Genomic DNA, 12246 nt, shown 5'->3' with positions numbered 1-12246 from the left:
CCCCTCCCCTCCGCGGCCCTCCTGTGACCAAGGCATCCTCATTTTAACAAACACTCTCCTCCTGCATTGCAGAAAATCAGCCCCCCAGTTTACGTGTATTGTTCATCTTAAGCCATTATGTAACCTCATCTGTTACTAATGAATCATAATTGCTCAAATATTATGTCCCATTATTTCAAAAGACTACTGAAAATTAGGAATGCATAACTAATGTTATATCCAAAATACAGCAAAGGAATATAAAAGTTTATATGTGTGCTAATTTTGTATTCTGATCTGAAAACTAGGAAAACGGAAACATAATTTAATACACATACACAAAACGTCACCTAAACACTCAATAAACGGTAATAACCCCGTTATACAGATAGTTCTAATCTAATAGTATATCCAATTATTCTCCTAAAAGAAGTCACCATTTCTTCTCTGAAAAATAAGAAGAAAATTTAAGACCGCTAAAATGCAGCCACAATTTGAAGGCAGAACTACCAGACTGAAAATGCATAATCACTTACCGATGGGCACATAAATTGTTAAGGTGGAGTCCATACTTTTCTTCAGCAGATAACCCATCCATCAACAAGGAGAAGATGAGAAAATTGCTCTGGCCAAGAGGTTGTGAAACAAGTCTGGATTTCTCTAGCATATATGTATAAATTCTGGCTGGTTAAGAAAAGAAAAGGGATTCTGTCAAATGGCATTATTACTTTCATTTCCATAAATTTACACATATTAATTAGAAGAAATAATAATGGAGCTTCTTTTCAAGCACAGACCTTTTAATAACAAAATAATAGACTTTATTTTTAGAGAAATTTTTTAAGCCCAGAAAAATTAAGCAGAAAGTACTGAGAGTTCCAACATACCCTCTCTCTCCCCTCCCTAACACGCTGTTTACCCTATTATTAACATCTTGCACTAGAGTGGTACATATGTTAAAATGAATGAACCAATACTGATACACTATTATTAACTAAAGTCCGTAGTTTACATTGGTATTCGCTCTTTGTGTTGTACAGTTCTATGGGATTTGAGAAATGTGCATGTCATGTGTGCACCATTACAGTATCATACAGAATAGTCTGCCCTAAAAATCAGTGATCCACCTACTCACCCCTCCCTCTCTCCCAACCCCTGGTAACCAATGATCTTTTTACTGTCTCTATAGTTCTGCCTTTTCCTGAACTTCATATAGTTGGAATCACACAATATGTGCCCCTTTCAGATTGGCTTCTTTCACTTAATAATATGTATTTAAAGTTGCTTTTTTGTCTTTTCACGGCTTTATAGCCCATACTATTCCATTGCATGAATATACTACAGTTTGTTTATCCATTCAGCTATTAAGAAACATCTTGGTTGCTTCTAGTTTTTGCAATTATGAATAAAGCTGCTATAAACATTTATGTCTACATTAGGTGCAGATGTGGTTTTCAACTCAGTTGAGTAAATGTCAAGGAATGTGATTCCCAGATCATATGGTAAGACTATGATCTTTGTAAGAAACTGCCAAACTATCTTCCAGAGTGGCTGTACCATTTTGTGTTCCCATAAGCAATAAATCAGAGTTCCTGTTGCTCCAGATCCTCGCCAGTACTTGGTGTTGTTGGTGTTTTGGATTTTAGCCATTTTAACAGGTGTGCAGTGGTATTTCATCCTTGTCTGAATTTGCATTTCCTAGATGACGTATAACGTGGAACATCTTCTCATATGCTTATTTCCATTTGCCTGTCTTCTTTGGTGAGATGTCCGTGCAGGTATTTTGCCCATTTTTAAAACTGAGTTGTTTTCTTACTGTTGAATATTAAGAGTTCTCCATATATTTTAGACAACAATTTTTTATCAAATATGTCTTTTGCAAATATTTTCTCCCGGCCTATGGCTCATCATTTCATTCTCTTAACAGTGTCTTTCACAGAACAGAAATTTTGAATTTTAATGAAGTTTAGCTTATCAATTAATCCTTTCACGGATTGTGCTTTTAGTGTTGTATCTGAAAAGTTATTGCCGGGCTTCCCTGGTGGCGCAGTGGTTAAGAATCCGCCTGCCAATGCAGGGGACAGGGGTTCGAGCCCTGGTCCGGAAAGATCCCACATGCCACAGAGCAATGAAGCCCGTGCGCCACAACTACTGAGCCTGTGCTCTAGAGCCCGTGAGCCACAACTACTGAGTCCGTGAGCCACAACTACTGAAGCCCGCGTGCCTAGAGCCCGTGCTCCACAGCAAGAGAGGCCACCGCAGTGAGAAGCCCGCGCACCACAACGAAGAGCAGCCCCCGCTCGCCCCAACTAGAGAAAGCCCACGCGCAGCAACGAAGACCCAATGCAGCCAAGAATAAAATAAGTTTATTAAAAAAAAAAAGTCATTGCCAAACCCACAGTCACGTAAAATTTCTCCTCTATTCTCTTTTAAAAGTTTTATAGTTTTGTTTTTACATTTAGATTTATGATCTATCTGAGCTATTTTTCATGATATCTTTGTGCCTAGATTCGTGGTTTTTTTGCCTGTGGATGTTCTGTTTTTCCAGCATAATTAATTGAAAAGACTATCCTTTCTCTATTGAATTGCCTTTGCTCCTTTGTCAATGATTAGTTGACCATGTTTATGTGGGTCTATTTCTGTGCTCTCTATTGGTGTTCCATTGATCTATTTGTCTATTTTTTCACCAGTGCTACACTGTCTTGATTACTGTAGCTTTACAGTAAGTCTTAAAGTTGGGTAGGGCCAGTCCTCCAATTTTGTTCTTCTTTTTCAGTGTTGTGTTCGCTATTCTGGATCTTTTAACTCTCCATACAAACTTTCTGTCAATATCCACAAAGTAACTCAGGAATTTTTACTGGAATTGTACTGAATCTATAGATCAAATTGGGAAGAACGGACATCTTAACAATACTGAGTCTTCCTAGCCTTCCTATTCATTGAGTGTCTCACCATTCAGATCTTCTTTGCTTTCTTTCATCAACGTTTTGTAGTTTTCCTTATGAAGATCATGTGCATATGTTGCTAAATTTATACTTAAGTATTTTTGTTTTGGTGCTAATGGAAATGGTGTTGTGTTTTTAATTTCAAATTCCAGTTGTTCATTGATGATACACAGGAAAGCGACTGACTTTTGTATATTAACCTTATACCCTGAAACTTTGCTACAATCACTAATTAGTTCCAGGAGTTTTTGTTGTTGTTGTTGTTGATGATGATTCTTTCAGATTTCTAAAATCAAATCAACAAAGACAGCTTGATTTCTTCCTTCCCAATATGTGTACCTTTTTTTTCTTTTTCTTATTACATTAGCTAGGATTTCCAGTATGGTGTTGAAAGAGAGTGGTGAGAGGGGACATTCTTACCTTGTTCCTGACCCAACATATACTTTTCTGTACAAATATAATCTGAAACAAGACATGTCCTTGCCTATAACAAAGCCACCAAAATAAGTATTAGAATTTTCTTGATTAATGTCTCAAAATTTGCAGGTACATATTGCTCGGGTATATATCAGTAGGCATTGATTTTAAATGCTCTGCTGTAGACATTAGCAAGTATTACTGTCAAACAGCTCAGAAGGTTTTTATAGCTGCACTATTAAGGACAAGAGATACAGACAATGGTCTCTCACTGCTGGAAACACTGGAAGAAACTCACTGCAGCAAAGGCATATACTACGTGAATTCATGAAGATACAATTTAATATACAGAATGGTACTAAGGTTTCAAGACCTAATATACTGGAATTATAAGAGGGAGCTAAATCGTGGTTTGTAGTGCAGTGGTAGATAATGATACTGGTCCTTCAACAATAAAGTTTACATTCTAGTCAGGGAGGAAATAAGTAATGTGTCTGTAAGTAAAGCAGGCGCAATGTGAATAATGCCCAGTCATCTTCCTGGTTTATTGTGACCTCACATGTATTAGTAGGACTCATATCAAGGATTCATTATTTGCTCCTCTGCCTTTAAACATTACAAAAGCGAAAGAAAAAATAACCCACATTTCGTTCATAGTACGTGAGAAATGACGAAAGTATGCAATTTGGGAATCACAACCCCAGTTTTGCTTCAAAGATAGGACTGGAAATTCAGAATCTAGTGTTAATCAGAACTTAGGACCATGTATTTGGCATGTTGAAAATCCTACTGTTTCTGGAGTATTCTTTTTATTTGAATTTAGGTTTATTCTTATCATTATGAATGGTCAGTAAACAGTTATGTATTTGAATTTTAAATGCAACTGTGAATTACTATAGTTTTCCACTTTGAAGTAAGAATTCATGGTCGATAATTTTTGGGATCAAAAAAATAGCAGTTTTAGGAAGGAAAATGAATTTAATTTTTCCCTCCATTTGAACTATAAACCAAATTTCGTGTAATGAGTCTGCTGTTAATTATTTCAGAGTCCAGCCTCTAAAAGCAAAAACTGTGAGGTCTCCCAATTTGGGTTTTAGATAGCAAATCTACTTGAACAAATGGAACCACTACTGCAGTGCTTTATTCCTATAAATTTTGTAAGTGGTCAATTTAGTCAGTCAGAATGATGATCAGTGCTTTAAAAAAAATCTCAAAATTAATAAACCTTAGTAAGAAAAGTTGTCTCATTAGACACCTTCTAGAAAAGTTATCAAAAGTGCATAAAGAAAGACTCTTTCAAAATACCCCTTTAATTAGCGGCATTAAAGCCCGAAGGTGATGGTAAAATTAGAATGAGGTGGTGTGGTTTCTTTTCCATTTCTCCATGAGTATTTAATCAGGTGGTAATTTCAAGTTGAGGTCTTAATTATTAAATTTGCTTTCCTACTTTTTCCTTCTTAAGCAAAATGCTGAAAACGTGTTCCATTTGTTATTGATAATATTAACCCTGAAGTAATTAACTGCTCAAGAGAATATTTCTAAAAATCTGTACACATAGGAAATAAACTGTCATAGCTGTCCCCACTGTTATTTTCTGGTCACCAACTAACGGAATATCAGGTGAAAATGGAGGGCTAAGTGGTGACCTTCTGACCATCAAGCTTCTATGCTCAGAGAAAAGACTGACCTTATGCCCACTTGTTCAAGCCAACACACAAGCTCAATTTAAAGCAGCATTCAGCACTCAGCAAATCCCACATCATAGAGTGACCTCAGTACCTTTCATCTTTCAAAACCAGTATCATCCTAGTTAGTGCATCTCCAGCAGTGAATAAAATGCTGTGGATTAGAAGAATTTCTGATCAGTAGGATTTTTTTTAAAAAGTCCATCTTTAAGGAGATTTTAGATGGAAGAAAACCACCAAAAATTCAAAACAACCAAAAATTCAAATTTCTGTGAGACTCTAATATTCTTCTGAATGGGGAAAATGCAGGCCTTTCTGTTGTGTTTAAAATGAAACTGGAATAATGGAAGGAAAATGATAGGTTTTGAAGTTAAAAATGTTTCTGACTCATTCATGCAAGTGTCCATGCACAGAAAGTTTCTACTAATTTCTTGACTTCTGAAGACTTGTATGTTTTAAAAATTATTTTATGTCAGAAATATTCTTGACTGGAAATATACTTGTGATCCTCCATCTTTCCAGAAATCTATGTGGGTAGGTCTTCCAGAAAGTTTCGCTACTGAAAAAATATATATGTTTGCAGATTTTATGTAACATAATATGCAGTGAAAGGATTTTATAGAGCTATACCTATTTTTGTTCAAGATGAAAGGAGGTGGAAGAGATAAACCTCCCTCTCCTTCAAGAAGGTCAAGTGCTCCAGGTGCCCTTCCACTGGCTTCCAGAAACTTCCAGCACCCACTCTCACTCTGCCCACCCAAGTGGTTATTAGTATATGATTAATAAGATCTCTTCCCAGAAATGCCCATCATGCCTTCAATCAGCAATCACCAAAAGCACATTGCTGATTAATTAATACAGCCAAATAGTCTCTCTTTCACCCCCAGGCACTACTTTTGACTTCACTCTCCAGGATCAGTAATGCCGGGGGTGTTATAGGTGAACGGTGCCTCAATCAGGAGTCCAAAGTACGGTCCCCAGTCCTGAATCTGATACTGGCATCTCCACGTCCCTCTTAACTTCACTTTCCCCATCCGTAAGTGGGGACAAAAAGAAACAAAGATCCCAGGCTTCCCGGATCCCAAGAGGAGGAATCACCATTTCAAGTACCTACTGTGTACCAGGCACTGTGCTAGGTGCTTTTCCAACTTTGCCTCATTTAAATCCTGCTGCAGGCCTTTTCACATTTAAACCCAACTGGCTTATCTCCAAAGCCCAGGCTGTTTGCACTAAAAGATGCTGTTCTTCAAAGGAGATGCAATCAATTAAAGCACTCTGAAATATTTTTTTTAATTTTTTTTTTCATTAAAAAAAATTTTTTTTTTAATTTTTTGGCCACACCACATGGCTTGCAGGATCATACTTCCCCAACCAGGGATCAAACCCAGGCCCTCGGCAGTGAAAGCATTGAGTCCTGACCACTGGACTGCCGGGGAATTCCCGGAAACTTTTTTTTAATTGAAGTATAGTTGGTTTACAATGTTGTGTTAGTTTCAGGTGTACAGCAAAGTGATTCAGTTTTGTATATATATATATGTATATATATTCTTTTTCTGATTCTTTTCTATTATAGGTTATTACAAAATATTGAGTATAATTCCATGTGCTATACAGTGGGTCCTTGTTGGTTATCTATTTTATATACAGTAGTGTGTATATGATAATCCCAAACTCCTAATTTATCTACCTCCTTCCCCTTTGATAACCATGTTTGTTTTTTATGTCTGTGGGTCTATTTCTGCTTTGTATGTAAGTTCATTTGTATCATTGTTTTTAGATTCCACATATAAGGGATATCATGACATTTGTCTTTCTCTGTCTGACTTACTTCACTTAGTATGATAATCTCTAGGTCCATCCATGTTGCTGCAAACGGCATTATTTCTTTTTTATGGCTGAGTAATATTCCATTGTATATATACCACATCTTCTTTATCCATTCATCTGTCTATGAACATTTAGGTTGCTTCCATGTCTTGGCTATTGTAAACACTGCTACAATGAACATTGGGGTGCATGTATCCTTTTGAACCATGTTTTTTCTGGATTCATACCCAGGAGTGGGATTGCTTGATCATATGTTAGTTCTATTTTTAGTTTTTTAAGGAACGTCCATACTGTTCTCCATAGTGGCTGTATCAATTTACATTCCCACCAACAGTGCAGGAGGGTTCTCTTTTCTCCACACCCTCTCCAGCATTTATTATTAATAGACTTTTTGATGATGGCCATTCTGAAACTTTTAAAAGAACTGAGAGTATAATACTAAGGGTAGTTGACGATGACATCAATGAAGATGAAAACTATTTATTTGTCTGTCTATTTAAAATCAAGGTTTGAAAAAACGAAATGCAAACATCTTAATATATTTTCCAGCTCTTTGTGTTCACTCTAAGTTTTAACTTTCCCAAGTAGATAACACAGCCTTGGCATGTTTATTGGGAAACATCTCTGACTGTTAGTAAATTTCAATTTCCACTTCAATAAGCCTGGGTGTCTTCAAGGCACAGAAAAGACAAGGAGCCAATTATTCTTCCCTTCCCACACATGGGTTCTGGGTCCTCCTACCTTTGTAGACCCTTCAGCACGTTTCTGTTTTGCCAGTCTCCACACTCAGGAAGCAGATAATGGTTCTACCCTTAGCACACACAAACTCTCATTAAGAAGAGAATCGGCTCTAATTTACAAAAAATAATCCAGAGTTAAATGTTGATAACTCTCCTTGACTATTGTACACTCTCAATAATGGTGTTGTTTGCTGGCATGAATGAGCTCCTGAGGCGTTCACACAGTCCCCTCCCTGAACTGAATGATGACTGCTTCGCTGTGATCACTCCCCAGTGCCATGCCTCAGAGTCTGTAATCCAATAGATACTGAACGCAGGCCTACTGTGCACCCGGAGAGACAAGCGCTCTGCCATCGGCAAACCTGTATCCTAAGAGGAGTCACAGACAACAACCAGACAAATGCGAAAGGACGCTTTCAGATTTTGACAAGTGCTGGGGAAGAAATAAGGAGGGAGACTTGGTCTACAGTCAACAGAGTTGGAATCAAGGGAGCACATTAGAAACCGGGGCTTGGGGAACTTAGAAAGATTATACTGTTAAATAAGTAATCAGATGGGAAAAAACCTGGACTGAAAGCCCAGGTTAGAATGTTCTTTATTTTATTTTATTTTATTTATTTATTTATTTATTTACTTATTTATGGCTGTGTTGGGTCTTCGTTTCTGTGCGAGGGCTTTCTCTTGTTGCGGCCAGCAGGGTCCACTCTTCATCGCGGTGCGCGGGCCTCTCACCATCGCGGCCTCTCTTGTTGCGGAGCACAGGCTCCAGACGCACAGGCTCAGTAGTTGTGGCTCATGGGCCTAGTTGCTCCACGGCATGTGGGATCTTCCCAGACCAGGGCTCGAACCCGTGTCCCCTGCTTTGGCAGGCAGATTCTCAACCACTGCACCACCAGGGAAGCCCTAGAATGTTCTTTATTAATTAAAATTTCCTCAAAATAAGAAACAATCCTGACTTTCTGTAGCTGATGTTTCACAAAACTGAGACTTGTATTTTCTTTGTTACGATGGGTGGTTGCATCCCTGATCAAGGAGTTGGCATTAAATTATAAAAGTATAAGCAATAATGTCAATAAAGGAAATATACAGCATCTATCAGCCTTAAAAGTAGTAATATAATATTCCCTGTACAATAAACTCATTACAACTATTTTACGTGCTGATAATTTAAGAAAATCTAGACTACCATGAAGCATGAAATCAACCTGTAACCTACATATATTTTACCTAATTTGAGGTGTAAAAACCTTAGTCCAATTTGGTTTACTATTTTAGTGAACACTTAAAATTCAGAAGGCTTTTACACAGGACTAATTTGAAGAACTCAGCTGTCTTTAAAAAACATGTAAAGTAATTTAAATTAATACCTTTTAAAAATTTTTCTTTCAGAAAAGGACTCTCAGTGATGAAATTATTCAAAAATATCCCATTGACGTACAGCTTCTTAAAGTGTTTAAACAGTGCCTGTTTTTGGAGGTGATGATGATACGTTTTCTTAGACTGAGAATAATTTTGAAAAGTAAAGACAGACACAATAGATCTCTCCTTATTCTCTGTCGTGGGGTGAGTTGTGTCCCACAAAAAGATATGGCTAAGCCCTAAGCCCCCATACCTGTGCACGTGACCTCGTCTGAAAATGAAGTTACGTGCCAGGCGGACAGTACGATGACGCTCACAGCTCTTTAACAGTTCAGAGGGCGTCTCAGGACCTGGAAGCGCCTCAGGCTCCTCTGTATGAATATTTATTGTCACCGTGTCACAGTGTGCAGCCTGCAGAGGCCGTGTGAGAGGTGTCTGTGGGTCTGATTATGCTGAAGCTCCGTGGGGCTGCCTGATGATTAACAGAAAGCTCCACAAGTAAGCCTTCGCCTTCTTTTTTTATGCAGCATACAATTATTTTCCAAATTAACGTTCCTGAGGAGGACATGTTAAATTCTTTCCAGGAAAGAAAGTAAACAAAATTAGGAACAGATAAGACCGTCAGAAGCCACTTATCGTATCTTCGTCTTGGTATAGGGAATATTGAATCAAGAACAAGCTGTATCAGTTTCAGGTGTACAACAAAGTGATTCAGTTATACATATACATGTATCTAGTCTTTTTCAAATTCTTTTCCCTATTTGGTTGTTACAGAGTTGTTAATCAACTGCACACCAATATAAAATAAAAAGTTAAAAAAAATAAGTATAAACTTTACAACCACAAAAAAATAAATAAATAAAATTCTGTCATTTTTTCCAAAAAAGAACACGCTGTATCTCCTCGGAGCCAATTGTGCATAAGCCCTAGCATCCGGCTTTACTTGGGTTGGGCTAGAACCGTCCCTCTCAAACTTCAGCGTTTGTCTGAATCGCCAGGGAATCGCCAGGAATTGTTCAAGTCCCAATCCTGAGGTCTGCAGTGGGGCATAGGAGGTTGCATTTCTAACAAGCTCCCAGATTACACAGTGTCCTTGTTTATCTTCGGGTCCCCCTGGAGTAGCAAGGGGCTCGGACGTGCAACCTTCGGAACCCCTGAATCTCCCAGCTGCTATGGCTCCAACCCTCGGTGCCGGAAAGCTCAGGGGAAATTATGCTCACAAATGAGGGGGTCAGGCTGTGCCCTCCACTTGGAGGCAGAGTCTCACTGGGGTGTTACAAACAAAGATGTGAAAACCAGAGTTTGAGGCTCAAGACATTTCTCCTCTGAGGTTTTCCTAAAATGGTAGATCTTCAAACAGAGCTCTTAGCCATGGAGTGAGAAACAAAACAAAACAGCCTTCCTACTGCAGAATTTAAGCCTCTAACATCAACATCTAAAATTATCTTTTCTGACTCTTTTTATGCATATTTTTTACCAAATTTCATTTAGTATTAATGGGATTTGGACATACCTTACTGCAAAATACAGGTTATTTGTTTCTAAACTATGGTCAAAAGTGACTTTTGTTTCCTGAAGGGAAGATAGTGTAACTTGAAACACCAAATAAAACTGATCTCTTTCAAAGACAATTACAATTGTTTGTGTGCTAACAGCTGTTACAAAACTTCTGAAAATACTCTATTCCTCCAAGTAGATTCAGGCATTCTAACTACAGTTATATTCATGTTATTAATTTGCATGGATAATCTGTTTTGATTTGAAAGATGTAAAATCCCAAGTGAATTCTAAATTAGTTGAATTTCAAATAGGGGGTTTTCATGGAGTACACATTAAATATTTAAATCAAATAAGAAATAGTTCTGTTTGGGTTTAGTTGGGTGATCATTTTGATTTTTTGATTTGTTTTAATTCAATCATTTTAAAATACAGATTCAGTTTTATTTAAAATAGATTTCAACGTACCTTGCAAGAAGGAATTATGTACTCAAGTTACACATTATTTTGATATTTAAGTTTGTTTCTGTGTTCAGCAAGTGTGATTCATTTCAGCTATTTTGGGTTTGGTTTCATATTATACAGTTTACACAAAAATTGTCTTGAAAGGTTCGCCTTGCATTTCAGAATATTTTTCAATTCACAATAATTTTAGAACTCATAACTTGACACCTTGGGTGTGCACACTGATACACCCACATGCGTGTGTGCACACACATACACACACACACACTCGCACACACACCAGTCACTGTTGCCACGGTGCTTGGTGTTTCTCTGCCCCCTTCTGGTAGCTCCAGAGATCTCCTGTGTTAATTTTACACTTACCTCCAGTTAAGTGTTTTTTCCTCTCACAGAACTGTAGTTCAAAATACTTTATGAAGCAGCTGGACAGGTCATTAAGAGTGGTCTTGGCGTGTCCAAAGGCTTCTAAGATGCTCGTGACCTGTAGCAAAAGGGAAACATTTATTAATTTTTTAAAGGGAAACATTTATTAAGCTACACATCTGTTTAAACAAAATTGGGTAATAATAGCAAAGAGACAGGAATATTCCCTCAGCTAAGAGTTTCTCCATTGTTCATACAATGCAATATTGCAATTTTAAGGTCATTCTTTTCTCAAATGGAAACTGCTACCATCCTCCCTCTCAAATGGTAGCCAACGTAACAAGATAATCATGCATAGAGCACATGACTCCCTTCCTTTCACTAGCCTCTCAGTGTAACACACACACACACACACACACACACACACACACACACACACACATGCACGCACACAACTCAGCACAGGCTATTTGGGCTTTTTAACTTGAATAGAACAGTAGAAGTGCTTCTGTGGCTTTGGAGGGAGGAATTAGAGCTAATATAAGCAATAGTCAGAATTTCCTTTAAAAATAACGAATTCACTTAAACATTTGTTTGTAACCTTCTTCTGAACCCGTATTTACTTTGCCACATACTCTTTTGCACCCCGAGTCCCTAGATAACCCTCCCATACCCTGTTTTTGCTCCATAGTAAGAATTCTAGATGAAGCTGTTGGGTCCAGTGTATCTTATCACGAGGTGCTCTTGTAGGGATGGGTGTTTGCAGCTTTAAAATGCTGTTAATATAGCTCCTCAGATCAACCCTGGCATCTGAAATTCTTCACATATTTCCTTAAAAATTGACTATAGGATGAATGTCATTTTTTTTCTCACAATCGGTTGTGCCTGTGATAATGATGATGGCCAAGCAATTCTCCAAAAAGTTTGAAAATCTGGAAGGTTCAAAGGTACTTTTCTGTATCTTTCAAG

General features: G+C 37.7%; 1 protein-coding gene across 1 annotated transcript in view; it reads right to left on the bottom strand.

Annotated features, from left to right (window-relative positions):
• The window catches only part of MYO16 (myosin XVI), a 505456-nt gene that overhangs the window by 237240 nt on the left and 255970 nt on the right, over positions 1 to 12246 (bottom strand). Inside the window, exons 15-16 of the mRNA XM_082366214.1 lie at positions 11278 to 11395; positions 516 to 663 (exon numbers count right to left, since the gene is read on the bottom strand). Of these exons, the coding sequence (XP_082222340.1) occupies positions 516 to 663; positions 11278 to 11395 (266 nt within the window). The remainder of the gene's footprint in view (positions 1 to 515; positions 664 to 11277; positions 11396 to 12246) is intronic.

This window comes from Balaenoptera borealis (assembly GCF_965194805.1).
Source record: "Balaenoptera borealis genome assembly, chromosome: 18".
NCBI lineage: Eukaryota > Metazoa > Chordata > Mammalia > Artiodactyla > Balaenopteridae > Balaenoptera > Balaenoptera borealis.
This window is presented reverse-complemented; position numbering and strand designations above follow the sequence as displayed.